Source organism: Pituophis catenifer, unplaced genomic scaffold (assembly GCF_029215685.1).
Source record: "Pituophis catenifer annectens isolate HBS135680 unplaced genomic scaffold, rPitCat1.0.hap2 SCAF_1, whole genome shotgun sequence".
NCBI lineage: Eukaryota > Metazoa > Chordata > Lepidosauria > Squamata > Colubridae > Pituophis > Pituophis catenifer.
Window position 1 is genome coordinate 331,650,673 of NW_027256881.1, and position 17,254 is coordinate 331,667,926.

The window sequence follows — 17,254 nt, forward strand, 5'->3', positions numbered from 1 at the left end:
ATGCAGATGATTCCAATAATGTGTAGTACCAGAAAAAATAGATGTGATTATGGACAAGGTGTTGTTAACTGTTTACAATTATGCAAAGTTTTCTCCATCTCAAGCAGAGTCAACTTTCTCCTTGCTTGCCATTCAGGTTGCCAGGAGTATTTATACTACATAAACATCCATGCACAGGCTAGTGACACCTTTTCAGCTGGAGAAAGCAGGCGAGTGCCCAAGGCGTGGCGAAAAAACAACAACGGGGAATCCATGACAGGGTGATCAAAGCTCTTTTTTATGCGCATGGCAGAACTTCAATTGCTGCATCACAAATGCGCTCTTGGCTTTTTTTTGACCATGCCCCGCAGATGCCTCTGCACACCAGGAAGCTGAGCTGCTATGACCAGAAAGCGATGGATTTGTTAGTCACTGCCGGCCCAGCGTTACAGCTCTAGTACTTTGGACAAGCCCTGCCAAGGAAGCCCGAGATGAACACACCTGTGGCCCTTGATTTCTGCCACATCCGTCATGCCGCCCACACTGAAGCGGAAGTACTCCCTGTTCAAGGCACGAGCAATAGAGCGGGCAATGCTGGTCTTCCCAACCCCTGGAGGGCCGTAGAAACAGAGGATCTTGCCTTGCGTGGATCCTCTCAGCTGGCTGACAGCAATGAATTCCTGGGTCATACAAGGAAAAGGAATAGACGTGTGATTGATACAAGTGTTGCTTGTCCAGCTTTGGCTAGGAGAGGTTGGAAAGATAAAGGTAAAGGTTCCCCTCACATATGTGCTAGTTCCCGACTCTAGGGGGCGGTGCTCATTTCTGTTTCTAAGCCAAAGAGCCAGCGCTGTCCAAAGACACCTCTGTAGTTGTATGGCCGGCATGACTAAGGCATGCCAAAGATGCACGGAACGCTGTTACCTTCCCATCAAAGGGGTCCCTATTTTGCTATTTGCATTTTTTTTTATTTGAAAAGTTTTATAGAAGATACAAACATTTTCTCCCCCCCCACCCCTCCACCCTCACCCCATCCCATCCCCCTTGCCCACCCCCCACCCTTTTCCCCTCCCCTCCCCTCTCCCCCCACCCCGCTCCCTAGACTTCCCAGAACAAGCAGAGGGTATAGCATTCACAAACATAAAACTAAAATACGCTAACAATTTGTTAACTTCAAATTCTCCCTAGGTCTTTAACTCCTTATAACTCAAAACACTATAAACATAAACTAACGATTAAAAATGTTTCATTCATAAGCTATATGAAACTCTATTTGCATTTTTTACATGCTTTCAAACTGCTTGGTTGGCAGAAGCTGAGACAAGTAATGGGAGCTCACCCCGTTACGCGGCACTAGGGATTCGAACCGCTGAACTGCCGGTCTTTCGATCGACAAGCTCAGCGTCTTAGCCACTGAGCTACCACGTCCCTTGGATTGGAAAGACAACCCAGGACTTTCTTTTTAATCTGCTGGTCAGTGAAAGGCCTGGAGGAGTTAAGAGCAGGGTAACCCACATGTGTTTGTTATGAGCTTTATGTCACGTTCCAAGCTCTCAGCCCCAGAAACAGCATTTGTCCTTCAATAGCATAAAGCGTTTTAATGCAGGCTAGAATCTCAGCACTGAACAAACTAAAGTCAGCGCTATTTGCTCCCGCCACACAGCTGATTTTCAAGGGTCAGAGCACCCAGCTCTTCCCCAGCTGCTTCCGGACGCCGGGAAACGTCAGCTGCAGCTTCGTCACTTCTCCAACTGCATGTCGATTCCACCTCTCCAGCTGGGATTTGCGTTCCTCTGTCCATGCCGCTCGCACAACCTCCCATGAGTTCAGTCCTTGTATAAGCACGCCCTCCCAATCGGCAGGGCGTCCCCTTCCTCCCTCAGGGTCCCCCCCCATGTATAGCAACCCTGAGACGGCATGCCGGATGCTTGCCATTTCGGGGGTTGACACCTTATGCTTATTCTCTCCACCAGACTTCTCCAGTTTTACATCCTTATGATATACTTTAATCTGCCTTTCCAAGGAATGGGGGTAGAGGGGGCTCAAGAGTTCTACTCGCTAAAGTAGCTCTCTAAAAAGTCTAGCATCGTTGACCTGGGATTGAGCTGGGAGAAACATATTAAACCAACAGAAGAGATCCAAAGCCTTTACCAGCACTCTTTTCTTCACATCCTCCATGCCATAATGATCCTCCTCCAAAACCTCTTGGGCTCTGGCCAATTCCAGATTCTCCTCACTGCATTTGCCCCACGGGATGGATGTCAACCAGTCCAAGTAGTTGCGGGTGACACTGGCAGAAACCAAGAGAGCATCAGCATCAAAAGAGCACAGAAGAAAAGCTTGCCCAAACCATACTTTCTTCATAACGTCCTTCAACTCCCTCTAAAATTATACTTGGAAATAAATTTAATATAGGTAGTCCTGTATTATGACAGCAGTAGAGTCTGCCTATCATGGTCATAACTTGTGACGGTTATAAAACAACGTTTTTTATGGTGGTTGTTATACTAAGCTTATTTATCTGGGTCAGGAGGAGTGATGAAGGTGGCATTTGAAGGCGATCTTCGGTGCTTAAGAGATAGCCCATGTATAACTGTAGCTATAGGTAGTCCTCAATTTACAACCGGTTCCTTAGCAGCCCTTCGAAGTTCCAACAGACCTATCTGGGGAGTGTTTAACAACCTGGATTCAAAGTTCTGACGGCTGCATGATCCTCCATGATCAAGGGACTGCGCTTCAGGTGCTCAGCAACTGGGCCTCATTTATCATCATCTGTGACCACATTTTACAGTGTTTTGATCAAAACCCAGAATTGGGTTTCCAGTTTGCAGCAAAACTACACCCATAGTAAACCACTGCTTTACTTAACAACCAGGGATTCACTTAATGACCACAGTGATTTTTTTTAAAAAAAAATTGATTTATATGCCGCCCTTCTCCGGAGACTCAGGGCGGCTTACAATGCGTTAAGCAATAGCCTTCATACTTTTGTATATTTATACAAAGTCAGCTTATTGCCCCCACAAACTGGGTCCTCAATTTACCTACCTTAGAAAGGATGGAAGGCTGAGTCAATCTTGAGCCTGGTGAGATTCGAACTTACAGTAATTGCAGACAGCTGGTGTTAATCACAATGCTTTTAGTCTGCTGAGCCACCAGTCCCTACTTAATAACCTTAATTTACTTAATAATCATGATGGGCAGGCTCCATTATGGTCATAACTCAGGCACTGCTTGTATGTGTGTGTGTACACATACTGTATATAATGAAATAAGTGTGATGAATAATAGTGTGGACTTTCTAGTACTCCTTTCGTATCACAGTAACACTGCTATTTGGGAATGTACAGTGCTATATTTGGGGATGTAACCACTGTATGATGGGCTGTTTTGTGTGTGTGTGTGTGTGTGTGTGTGTGTGTGTGTGTGTGTGTGCACAGACACACATATACCACAAGCAATGCTTGAGTTATAACCGTAGATTTTTACACACACACACACATATAAATAAAACTCCTAACAGCCCATCGTACTGTGGTTATATTCCCAAATATATATCACTGTTACTGTGATACAAAAGGAGTACTAGAAAGTCCACACTTATTCATCACACTTATTTCCCGATCCTTAGGAAGCGACAAAGAAACCGCAGCTATGAGCCAAAGTCTCAACTTACTTGAATTCCGAGGAGTGATTATCTAAAAGGCCTAATTTGTTCAGCTCCTCATCGATCACATCCATGACGTGTTTTGGAACCACCAGCGTTTTCAGGCGTTCTCGGAACTTCTCCTCAATGGCGTCTTTGTCTTCCTTTTCCAGGCCCAGCTCCTTCTTGATGATCTTCAGCTGCTCTTGCAGGAGGTACTTGCGGTGAGTTTGCTTGATCTTTTCTTCCACCTGGAGATGGAGCAAAATTGTAGCTTTAGACCAGTGGTGTCAAACTCAAGGCCCAGGGGCCAGATCCGGCCTGCAGGGTGCTTAGATCTGGCCCATGGGGCTGCCCTGGAAACAGTGAAGGACTGGCCCGCGGTGCCTCTGCCAGTGAAAACGGGCTTCCGAGCTCCGTTTCCAGCTGTAATGGCCTCTTGCAACCCTCTGCCAGCACAAACGGAGCTCGGGAGGGCCAAGCTCCATTTGTGCTGGCAGAGGGTTGTAAGAGGCCATTGCAGCTGGAAACAGAGCTCGGGAGCCCGTTTTCGCTAGCAGAGCGCTCGGGCCACCACAGGCACCCCCAACACGAGTGATGTCGAGTTGGCCACACCTACCATGGCCACGCCCACTCCCCCCCCGGAGGTCAAACACAACCCTAATGCAGTCCTCAGTGAAATCGACTTTGACACCCCTGCTTTAGATCTTCTTCGGGACGAATATCTGAGTTGTCAGCATAATTGCAAGGTTCTCATGCAGTTCTCAACTTGTGCAACTCCCCTCAAATGATAACAAAGATGGGGAAAAAAGCAGCTAAAACATTGGACCAACTCCTCCATGGGAAGACTCTGAAACTCATAGGGCTTTGGAGACATTTTTTCTCGTTCTCTTGCAATATTATAAAATATCGTAGTCTTAATCGACAAAAGAAAAGAAAATCATAGAATTTGTGACAAATTTGTAAGAAAATGTAGGTGCTGCTGGCTTAACTTGAAACCAGGCGTAATGCTTGCAGATGGTTATCTGAAGAAAATAACTGGCATTGTGGAGAAAGCACTGAGACTGTGATCTAGGAGAAAAGAGATTTTAGCCTTTGTTTCTTCTGCGAGAATTACGGACCCCGTACTTAATATCTACAACTAGAAGAAAGGCCAGGGAAAATGTTTCCCCATCTTGAGTCTCAGAAGAGTGCAGCTTCTCTTCCTTGGAATCCCCATACCGCTTATCACAAATTAGTCATTTTTAGATATGCTCAGCAACAGGATAAAGGATGGCCCACTTTGACTCAAAACAGCCAATAAATATGTCTGCCTATTCATTTGATTTTTTAAAAAATATTTATTTATCTATTTATTTATATGTTAGGGGGATGTGTGGGGGACAGAGGCCCAAACAACCTTTGTTGTTGAGGTTGGCTGGCTGGCAGTACTAACAATAGTACTGTTGTGAAAGTTCCGACAGATGCCCTAAATAACTGATGAGTCTCGAGCCAAGCTTCAAAAGAAATCCAATTATTTATTAGGAGCAGCATGTCGGCATCTACTCGTGTGAGGTCTGCTCTGCCGCAGGTAAGTCCTTGAGGAGCACCCGGAGGCTCCAACTGGCACAGAGTGTGGCCGCGCGGGTGGTAATGGGAGCAACATGGCGCTCCCATGTAACACCCCTCCTGCGCGAGCTGCACTGGCTCCCGGTGGTCTTCCGGGTGCGCTTCAAGGTTTTGGTTACCACCTTTAAAGTGCTCCATGGCTCAGGACCTGGGTACTTGCAAGACCGCCTACTACCACCAATAGCCTCTCACCGGCCGGTACGCTCTCATAGAGAGGGGCTCCTCCAGGTGCCGTCGGCCAAACAATGTCGACTGGCAGCCCCCAGGGGGAGAGCCTTCTCTGTGGGGGCACCTACTATCTGGAACGAGCTCCCCCCGGAGATACGGAGGATCCCGGATCTGCGCACCTTCCACCACACTCTAAAGATCTTTTTATTTCACCAGGCGGGCCTGGCCTAACTTTCTCCCTCTTTATTTATTTATTTATTTATTTATTTATTTATTTATTTATTTATTTATTTATTTATTTATTATTTAAAAAGTTTTACAAATACAAATTTTTCCCCCTTTCCCTCCCTAACCCCCCCTTACCCTACCCTTCCCCCCATGACTTCCCCAGAATGAAATCCAATTATACATTTCTTCCTGACATTCTAGTATACTATCCCCTGTAAACTATACATTTCTAAACAACATTCATCTAAAAATTATCTAATACTTCTTAGTTTAGTATTTATTCTATACATAATCTATCCCTATCCTCCACTCCCTTACATAAATCTCTTGTGTCCGGTCTTTTATATATGTTAATAACTTCACCATTTCTACAAGACTAGCCAGCTTCAGAGTCCAATCTTCAATAACATCCCTTTTGCAATATAACCTAATCTATCACCATATACCCTATCAGTTTTGTTTCACCCACTTTCCCGCAGGCCCGCAATATATAATTATTTACAAAATCTAAACAATCACATCAGATCCTTCTTCCAACAAAGTATTTAGTGTCTTTAGTTGCCATCTGCCCACATCATTAAAAAATACTTTTATGTGTAAAAACCTCCCGAGTGACTTTATATTTATATTCCATATAATATCTTCGCAAAGTCTTCCCTCTTTTTAAACAATTTTAATATTTTTAATATTTTTAATCCTCAAAGTTTAAATTTGTTTTAAATTGATTGGGGTTTTAATCTGTCTGGGCCAAACTATTTAATTTGATTTTATTTCTGCTTTTTAAATTTTGTATGTATGTATTTTATTGTTGGCTGTTCACTGCCCTGAGTCCTTCGGGAGTAGGGCGGTATACAAATCAAATAAAAGTAAAGTAAAATAAAGTAAAGTAAAGTTACATTTCAACTTTGACCTGTTTCCCCTCTCCTCTCGGTCTGCATCATAAATCACATTCCCCAACAAGGCACTCCTGCAGCTCACAAACCAGCTTTGGTAATCTGAGATCCAACGTTGGAGGAAGGTGTGCATGGAATGTGCTCCCTGCTTGCTGCCCATGGCAGCTCGAGAGCAGATTAGAAGTACTTTGCGAGTTGACAACTGTACTGTTAGAATTCCTCTTCTTGGAATTCTTCAGCTTCTGGAATTTTTATACTTTTGTTTTGATAATTTTAAAACTTTTAATCCTAAATTATTCTGATCTGTTGATGATATTGTATATCACCAGACTCCCTCTCCGAGGGAGATGGACAGTTAAGAAATTTAAAGTATAAATAAATAAGCAAGTAACTCAAAGCAACAAAAATACCTAATACTCCTTCCTCCTCCTATTTCCCCCACAACCACAATCCTGTGAAATGGGCTGAGCTAGAGAGAGATGGAGAGGGAGAGAGAGAGAGACTAGTGCAAACTGACCATAAAGGGCCGACATCTATATTGCTGATAGAGACACATCTGGTATTCCAGAGGCCAATTCCAGCACAGGTTCAGAACTACTAATCCCAAAGTTAAAAGAACCACTTGGGTAGACTACGGCAGTCCAGGTTCAAATCCTCAATTTAATCAGAAAATTATTTGGGTACCTTTGGGTCAGTTATTCTTAATTTGTTTAATTTGAAAATTACCATAAATATCAACATTGTTTCACAGAGATCACCTATTTTAGCTACAATCTGGAAGGAAAAGAAGCAAGCTGCGCATATTTTCAATCAAAACAAATTCATCCTTGTCCCAAACTTTCCTCGTCCAATGCCCGCTAATTTCTATCTCACTATAGGAGGAGAAGAACAAGTTCTTGAAGAAGATAGGAGAAATCTCCATTTCTTTTTCCCTTGCGGGCCTCACCTCCCGCCCGAGTCGCTGCTGAAGCTTGCTCAGCTCGTACTCTTTCTTGAGGAGAGATAGTGCTTTGTAGAGGCGTTTTGGTATCTAGAAAAAGAGAAGCAAGAAAACAGATTCACATTCAGGCCAACCAGTGCGCTCTGGGCTGCTGTGCCACCTGAGCTGTCACCGTTTTAAAGGGTGGAGGATTATTCCCCATTGCTGAGTCTCATCAAACTCGGCATATTGGTGGCGTGGCAGCCTCTTCTCCCTTACATTTGTTTCTTCTAGGACGTCCTGAAGCTCATGCGATTCAGCTCCGGTCAAAGCTGCGCCCATGTCACTCAAGTAGATGGGGTTGTCAACCACCCTTTGCCCTGCCTGCATCATCTGAAGCACGGATTCTCTGCAAGAACCAAATTGAAGCATATGTCAAAGGAAGGATGCATTTAGCACAGGGGTGTCAAACCAGTGGTGAAATCCAATTTTTTTTACTACCCGTTCTGTGGGCATGGCGTGGCGTGGCTTGGTGGGCGTGGCAGGGGAAGGATACTGCAAAATCCCCATTCCCTCCCCACTCTCGGGCTAGCTAGAGGTGGTATTTGCCGGTTCTCCAAACTACTCAAAATTTCCGCTACCAGTTCTCCAGAACCTGTCATAACCTGCTGGATTTCACCTCTGTGTCAAACTCAAGGCCCGCGGGCCAGATCTGGCCCACGAGGTGTTTAGATCTGGCCCATGGGGCTGCCCTGGAAACAGCAAAGGACCGGCCCGCAGTGCCAGCAAAAATGGAAGTTGGGACACAGCCCTCCCAAACTCTGTTTTTCCTGGCAATGGGTTGCAGGAGGCCATTCCAGCCAAAAACGGAGCTTCTGAGCCTGTTTTGGCTGGCAGAGTGACATCAAGCTGGCCATGCCCACCCTGGCCACACCCACCCGGCCCCAAGGTCAAAAACAACCCTGATGCACCCCTCATTGAAATCGAGTTTGACACCCCTGATCTAGCAGAACATTACAATGCTTTCTTGTGCATACACCGAAAGAACCTCACACAGTAGATCAGAACCCTTCCCACAATCCACCTTCCTTGCTTATCTCCGCATTCTTCTGAAACCACACTTAGTAAGTCCGTAGTTTCATTTGGTGGACGAACAAAATGCACATATTTCCCCTCTCATTGTTTTAATGCCATGTTTCCCCAAAAATAAGACCCTGTCTTATATTTTTTTGAACCCTGAAATAAGCGCTTAGCCTTATTGCCATGAGCTCAAAAAGCCCAATTGGGCTTATTATCAGGGATGTCTTATTTTGGGGGAAACAGGGTAGTATGAATGTTTTGGGGATGGAAACCGCTCCATAGGTAGCGCTCAACTTAAACCCGCAATTGGGACCAAAATTTCCCTTTTTGCTAAGCAAGGTGGCTCATAAGTTAAGTAGCTCATGCCTGATTTTATGGCTTTTTGTGCCCTGGTCATTAAGCAAATAACTGCAGTTGTTAAGTGAATCTTGCGGTCATTAAACGAATCCAGCTTCTCTCACTGATTTTCAGATGTTAGCTGGAAAAATGGCAAACAGTGTTCACACAATGACGAGGCGTTACAACCATTCCAAAATACATGTTAGTTGCCAAGTGCTCAAATTTTGATTATGTGACCACAAGGATGCCTCAGCGGTCGTAAGTACAAGGATCCAGTCGTAAGTCACTTTTTTTCAGTGCTTTTGTGGTCGCTAAACAAATGGTTGTAAGTTGAGGACCACCTATCCCATTGTTTAAAGTGCATATTATAGGTGGTCCTCAATTTACAACAGTTTGTTTAGTGACCATTCAGAGTTACAACAGTCCTGAAAAAAGTGACCTCTGACCGTCTTTCACGCTTTGCAGCATCCCCCATGGTCATGTGATCAAAATGAAGATGCTTAGCAACTGACTCCTATTTATGACGGTCGCAGCTTCCCGGGGTCATGTGATCCCTTTTGCGACTTTCTGACAAGCAAAGTCAACGGTGAAGCCAGATTCACAGAACAACCGTGTTACTAACTTAACAACTGCAGTGATTCACTTAACAACGGTGGTAAGAAAGCTCGTAAAACGGGGCAAAGTTTCACTTAACAAATGTCTCACTTAGCAACAGAAATTTTGGGCTCAATAGTGATCCTAAGTCGGGGAGTACTTGTATTACCAGCCTGCAGCCAATAGCTACGGACAAGGAAAAGGACCTGCCTCCAGATTAAGGAACAGAGAAGATTTATCCATTTGATGAGGCAGGATTCTACTTTAACTCAAATTGCTGCTAAATCCCACATTTAGGGGGATGCAGGACGCAGTTCCCCAATTTGTGTGGATTTCATTGCTTAGCTATTTATACTTTGCTGTTTTTTACAAACCCCAAATTACTAAGAACAAACATGCCCATCAACCATCATCTACAACCTACCCAGGAAAAATGATTGCTTTATAAACTGAGCTTTATCTTCCCAAGATTACGGCGGGAAAAGACCTGAGGGACACACAACAGGTGCCCCTGCATCTGGCTGGGTCTAGGGAAGAGAGAAAGCATACCTGTAAAGTGGATTCAAGGCAATGATGTCCCGGATGGTCTTAACAATTTCTGCCGTCAGAGCCTGCAAACAAACGGTACGAACAGATGAATACTGGAAGGGAATCTCCAAGTATACATCTGTATTTGCCCATCTCACAGGGCTCCACGTGTCTGCAAGAGAGAATCTTGTGTGTGTCCTGTTTGGCTAAGACAGGGTTAATACATGCAGAAGAGGGTATCCTTTGCATTCTCAGCTACAGGTTCAGGTGGTTTCCTTCCAGAAAGAAGTTCTGCTAGGTCCCCTCACTCACTTTGACCTCTTCAGAGACCTGGAATTCTTCATGGACCACATTCTCCACTTCCACCATGAGCACCTCGCCTGGAGACGCCTGGAGAGGTTCCAGCACCACTTCAACATCTTGTTGCTTTGTCTCTGGTCTCTTGTCATCCACTTCTTGCTTGGAACGCCTCTGCTTCTGGCGGGGTTTCTTCTTGGTCTCGGTCTCCTCCAACTCCACTTCCATCCGCTTGTTGATACGAATTCTGAAACCCCGAAGAAGGAAAAATACTGAACAGATTTGGTAAGAACGGGGAACCCGTTGAAAAACATATTTTTTTTCTTATCTTCTAGGCTCGATACAAAGCGTGGCATTTTTGTTTGAAATATCAATGTGGTTTAAGGATTAGGGATGTGCTAAACTTTCTACAGATCCAAAGACAGATTCAAGTGGCCAATTTTTTTTTTAAATGAATGTCTGCCCCCATCCAGAAGACATGCAAAGTTACAGAGATCTTCTTCATCAATATAACGGTTCAGACCGGTTTGGGCGAACCAGTAGTTCCGACCACCGGCTGGGCCCGCCCACCAGTCCTGGCGCTAGCCTGTCCTATTTATCTCACTCTCTGGCTTTGTTCCCCGCCGACGAAGCGCAGCTGATTGCTGTGCCTCACCTGCTCCACTCACCGTGGCTGCCTGAGAAGATTTGCTGTGTGTTTGAAGTTGCCCGAAACTGATGCAGCCGCTCACATTTCCCGCAAACTGGTTGTTAACGTATGTGCAGCTCACCTCTGAATATAACATCAAGTCTCTACTGCTGAATGGCATTTTTTCCACATCCATCCACCAAGGAGACCTGGTAGCGCAGCAGACTAAAGCACTGTTATTAACATCAGCTGCCTGCAATTACTGCAAGTTCAAATATCACCAGGCTCAAGGTTGACTCAGCCTTCCATCCTTTCTAAGGTAGGTAAAATGAGGACCCAGTTTGTGGGGGCAATAAGCTGACTTTGTATAAACATACAAAAGTATGAAGGCTATTGCTTAACGCATTGTAAGCCGCCCTGAGTCTTCGGAGAAGGGCGGTATATAAATCAAATAAAAAAAAAAAGGTATAGCAACCCCACATAAATGGACAAGAAAAAAAATCCAAGAATTGTAGAGTATATTTACCTCCGGTGTCCCATGACAATCATCCGTAATCTGTCACCCAGGTCCTGCATTTCATGGATCTGGACAAAAGTCCCCATCTGGTAGATTTCATTTAGGTTTTCCACCACATCTGATTCATTGCTGACAAAAAATAGTCAAAGTAATTACTGAGAGACATATGTGGAGAAAGAAGAGAACTCAATTTCAGAAAAACACAGTCCGTTTTAATATTAACTTTGGAGCAAAGGAATCTGCTGACAAACTATTTTTTTTTACATCTTATTTTGACACATAAAACTTTAAGCGATAGAAAAGAATTTCTGGTTTTAGATAGCATTCTCCGATTCACTAGGGAATCTTTGAAAAATAAGGAATTATAGGAAATGGGAGATTCTTTGAAATTTGTCATCTTATTGTGACAATAGTGGACCTGTCGAGAGGCAATGAAATTTTGGAAGAATATTCAGAAATGGCTTAATGAGATGTTGGGGCAGCATATACAACTACGTCCTGAGGTATTTTTATTAGGTATAAGACCTGAAAATGTAAACAAAATGACATGGTACCTGTTGCTACATATAACAACAGCTGCAAGATTGGCACGGGGCCAATACTGGAAGATGGATGTCAGCCCACCCGAACAAGTAGTAATTCAGAAAATAATGAACTGTGTGGAATCAGATCGGCTTACTATGATACTGAAAGGACGAGGGGACACAGATTACTATATATCTTGAGTCAATGGGATAATTGGATGTCAAACTGAGCTGCAAACTGATGTATATGATAAACATGTCACTTGGTATACGTAATAGATTTTTCTTGGCTATCCTATATATGTAATGGGACAATTTTACTTCCTTCTCGCACTGTGATATAGACCGCTATAGATTTAATGTTTGTTTGATGTATAAGACAAAAGAAAAAAGAAAAAAAAAGAAAAAGAAAGAAAGAAAAGAATTTCCGATTTTAGATAGCATTCTCCGATTCACTAGGGAATCTTTGAAAAATAAGGAATTACAGGAAATGGGAGATTCTTTGAAATTTGTCATCTTACTGTGACATCTAAATGTGCTATCCATAATCACCACACATCCACAGAACAAGGATCTTACTGACCTGCTAAAAAATAATCCCAGTCAGGATAAAGACAGTATTCTGGATTAAATAATAATTTAATCCAGGAGGGGTTGAGAATACAGGTAGTCCCCGATTTATGATCACAATTGAGCCCAGAATTTATGTTGCTAGGCGAAAAATTTGTTCAGTGAGTTTTGCCCCCATTTTACAACTCTACTTGCGACATTTGTTAAATGAATAACTTCAGTGGTTAATTTAATAACAGGGTTGTCAAGTAAATCTGGCTTCCTCACTGACTTTGCTTGTCAGAAGGTCACAAAAGATGATCACATGACCCTCGGGAGACTGTAACCCTCATAAATATGAACCAGTTGCCAAGCATCCGAATGTAAACCGCATGACTATGGGGATGGTGCAACGGTCATAAGTGTGAAAAATGGTCATAGGTCACTTTTTTCAGTAATGTAACTTCAAACGCTCACTAAATGAACTGTTGTAAGTTGAGGACTACCTGTAAATCCTATATAAGAAGTTAGGCAAATTCAAAATCATAAATATATTATTTGTAGTCGGCCATATCCCCAATACCAAATATTGAATGCTGCTGTTGGAGAAGACTCTTGAGAATATTGTGGACAGCCAAGGAAACAAACCAATGGATCATTGAACAAATCAACTTAAGAGTTATTCTACTTCAGATCTATTATGCGAAAACCCAACTTCCTGGAGAAGACCCCAGTGCTAAGAAAGGCAAAAGGAAAGAGAAGAGGAAGACTAGCAGGAAGGTGGGTGGATTATAGTGGAAGCACCCTTGGGACAGCTGAAGGACCAAGCTAGGGACAGATCATTATGGAGAAAATCTATCTATGAGGTCACTAAGAGTTGACCATGACTTGATTGCAATGATCAATCAATCAAGTCCCCAATGGATGCTGCCCCTTGACAGCTATTTTGTGATCATAAAATTTCACAACTGATCAGGGACCCAAATTTAGAGATACTAGAACTTAGAATTACAGGTAGTCCTCAACTTACAACCACAATTGAGCCCAAAATTTATGTTGCTAAGTGAAAAAATTGTTAAATGAGTTTTGCCCCATTTTACGACTTTTCTCACCACGTTAAATGAATCACTGCAGTTCTTAAATTAGTAACGCAGTTGTTAAGTGAATCTGGTTTCCCCATTGACTTTGCTTGTCAGAAAGTTGCATAAGGGGATTGCATGACTCTGGGACACTGCAACCGTCATAAAGATGAGTCAATTGTCAACCATCCAAATGTAAATCACGTGACCATGGTGATGCTGCAATGGTCATAAGTGTGAAAAATGGCCATGAATCATTTTTTTCGGTGCCATTGTAACTTTGATCACTAAATGAAGTTGTAAGTCAAGGACTACCTGTACTTCATATTATATTGTATAAGTGGGAATTCATGTTTACAAAATTTCAGATTTTTGAATTACAGCTAAGCAACAGCAGAAGCTGTATTTTAACACACAGTAATTTACAACAGTTCTGCAACGGAACAAGTTGTCTTTTTATTTCTAAAATGAGATAGAGAATGTGTCCTTTTAAATTGGCCTTCAGAGCCAATTTAGCTGATCTTTAGAGAAAACATGATGTAAGCATGTTAAAAAATTACAACTTACCTGTCATCCTTCTTGAGAAATACACCTGCATATGGCTGGGCAAGACTTACTTTTCTCCTCAACAGATCAACCAGTTTTTTGTTTTTTACCTATGAATTAAGATAGTCTTAATGAATGAGACATTCATTAACATGTTTTAAGATAGACTTAATGAATGAGACATTCATTAACAGAAGAGATGTCTTGATGCTGAACCCCAATACACCAGCCGTCAACAAGACCCTTCAAAAATAAATTATAAACTTTAATTATCCATATTGTTATGCCCAACCTGGAATGCAGGGCGTACAACATACTCTTTCCCTCCTTTCCATGGGTCTGTCCATTAAGAATACCAATCTGGGTTCAACTATTTAGCAGTTTCTTTACGCAAGATAGCTCTAGTGAAATCACCCCAAGGCATCCATGAGATCTCTTATCAATTTTGGCCCGAAAACATTACACAAACTCCTCCAAGAGTTTGCTTTGCATACATTTCATTTATCTGGCCCCAGAATATAAATATAAATATATCTCAGGCATATATCTCATTCTTTCTCAGACAGGGCCATCCTGCAAGTGTTGAAACTATACCCCTTTAGATTCTTTAAGTTGGTTGTATGCAGGAAGATTAAGAATCAGACCAGATTAGCTTTTTATTAGCTAAAATTACTAAAATGAATGTTCTAATCAAAGGGAAGATGAGCGAACAGGAGAGGCATGGGGTATGGGGAAATGTCTCTAACGGTGTTTCTAACCTGGTGGCTCTTTTTCTGCATTTGGATGTGATGTTCTCAACTTCCATTGCAGAATCACTTACTATTTCATAAAGCAGCAACAGGGTCAGGTGAGAAAGAATGCCAGGTAAAATGAGAATAAAACAGATGGTGTGTCAGCTGCCACTTTACGCTTGCTTATGCTTCACTGTGGTGACAGACTGCCATGAACTGTGGGGAGGGGAAATGCTCGGGAAACGAAAGTAAATTCTGTATCTTCTCGAGACACTGCCTCAAGGTCACCCAGCTGGAAGGTCTGACATGGTCCCTGACATGGACACCAAATATTTTCTTCTTCCCTGTTTGGTATGTAAATCTCCTTTTTAAAACTTATCCCCAATTCTTTTCACATCTCAGCCCATCCCCGTCATTAGTTTTTACCATATATCTCCATATATGGAGTGACTAACTTCTCCACCTCCAAAAGTATCCCTCCTGACACAGAAGTCAGCTAAATTTGGTTCCTGTTTAGTGTGTGGTACCCTGGTATGTACCAAAGGTGCTTTTATTTTAAAGGCAATGGGACTTTCTGTTCAGAAACTCAGAAAATTCAGTTGCCTTTAAAATGAAAACACCTTTGGGAAAACCATGACCTGGATGATTGAGAACCTCCCTAGGCATATCCTGCAAAATGTAAAAGCATGGAGTGTGGGGACAAAATAGATCAGGTGCCTTAAGAACTTTTGCAACAATTATGCTAATGCAGAATTATCTTATGGAACTTAATGATTTATTTATTTATTTATTTATTTGTTTGTTTGTTTGTTTGTTTGTTTGTTTAGTTATTTGTTTGTTTATATTTATATACCGCCCTTCTCCCGAAGGACTCAGGGCGGTGAACAGCCAACAGATAAAACACAAGAAAATACAAAATTTAAAAACAGTATTAAAATCCAATTAAATTAATTTGGCCCACAATTAAAACACCCCTATATTAAGACCGATAATTAACAATTTAAGAATTAAAACAATTTAAAAGAGTTAGGCCAGCCCGGCTTGCTGGAATAAAACGTCTTTAGGGAACGGCGAAAGGTGCGAAGATCTGGGATCCGCCGTATCTCCGGAGGTACTCATTCCAGAGGGTAGGTGCCCCCACAGAGAAGGCTCTCCCCCTGGGTGCCGCCAGTCGACATTGTTTGACCAACGGCACCCTGAGGAACCCCTCTCTGTGGGAGCGTACTGGTCGGTGGGAAGCTATTGGTGGCAGAAGGCGGTCTCGTAAGTACCCGGGTCCTAAGCCATGGAGCGCTCTAAAGGTGGTAACCAATACCTTGAAGCGCACCCGGAAGACCACCGGGAGCCAGTGCAACTCGCGCAGGAGAGGTGTTACATGGGATCGCCGAGTCACCCCCATAACCACCCGCACGACCGGTTATGGCCGCACGGGTGGTAATATCAGCTAATAGCCATCAGCTAATGATGGCTCTTAGCTGATATTTTTTCCATGAAAAATAACTTTGAGATTACTGCAATCTGCAATCTTTCTACATTTAGGAAAGCTCAGGTCTTTTTTTTTAAAAAAAATGGAAAACTATCTAAAAGCAGACATTTTCCAAGTTGCTGGTAAGGTCAAGGAAAAGCCAAATATCAATGCTGGTGATAAATTCTAGTTTTAAAATGTATGGCTTCACTCAAATAAGATGATGAAATATGCTGAAATCTGAAGCAACTGGCTAACCTGTTAGTCATATCCTTTGGCCCAGAAATACCTGGAAACCATGAAATTCTGTTTTGATTCTAACATTAAAAGCTTCTAGATACTGTAAGAATCTATTTTCAAATCTAAGTAAGCCTACTGTGGTTCTACAGTTGAAAAACATGGTAGAAATAAATAAATATCCTGGATATAATTCCTTGAATTTGGGATATCCTCCTTTCTAACAGATCATTTTCACACGTTATTGTTAGTCAAAGCATCTCTGATGAGAAAAAGTTAAGAAGAGCTGCCAATTATGGTATAACCCTGAACATACTTGAAAACTGAGTTCTGAAGCATTGCCAAGGCCACAGCTGTTGCTACATTTGCACAGAAAGAGAACAAAACCAAGGTCTACAATCTGATTCAAGGACTGAACTGTCAAAAGAAATTTAGTACATAACTGCAATTTATGAACTAGCTCAAGCTAAAGCAAATTGACAGAGGAAATTAGATTCTTAGAATTTTTAAAGCCCTATAACAAATTTAAACTGCATCAAAAAAATTGAATACTCAAAAACAAATCATCCTAAGAAATCTATTAAAACAAATCTGTCATAATCTATCAAAATTAAGGAATGGCTTTCAAAATCACTCAACAGCAAGACACTGAGTCAGAGGTTTGACAGAATAGAATCCACAAGAATCGTGCTTTTAAAC

At 42.4% G+C, this 17,254-nt stretch overlaps 1 protein-coding gene across 2 annotated transcripts in view; it reads right to left on the minus strand.

Annotated features, from left to right (window-relative positions):
- Window positions 1–17,254, minus strand: part of LONP1 (lon peptidase 1, mitochondrial) — a 33,351-nt gene that overhangs the window by 13,437 nt on the left and 2,660 nt on the right. The window contains exons 2-10 of one of the 2 annotated variants that reach the window (XM_070943473.1): window positions 14,144–14,232; window positions 11,434–11,553; window positions 10,295–10,526; window positions 10,004–10,065; window positions 7,721–7,850; window positions 7,469–7,552; window positions 3,656–3,876; window positions 2,131–2,269; window positions 481–659 (exon numbers count right to left, since the gene is read on the minus strand). In XM_070943473.1, the coding sequence (XP_070799574.1) occupies window positions 481–659; window positions 2,131–2,269; window positions 3,656–3,876; window positions 7,469–7,552; window positions 7,721–7,850; window positions 10,004–10,065; window positions 10,295–10,526; window positions 11,434–11,553; window positions 14,144–14,232 (1,256 nt within the window). The remainder of the gene's footprint in view (window positions 1–480; window positions 660–2,130; window positions 2,270–3,655; window positions 3,877–7,468; window positions 7,553–7,720; window positions 7,851–10,003; window positions 10,066–10,294; window positions 10,527–11,433; window positions 11,554–14,143; window positions 14,233–17,254) is intronic. The other variant, XM_070943466.1, reaches the window with a different exon arrangement.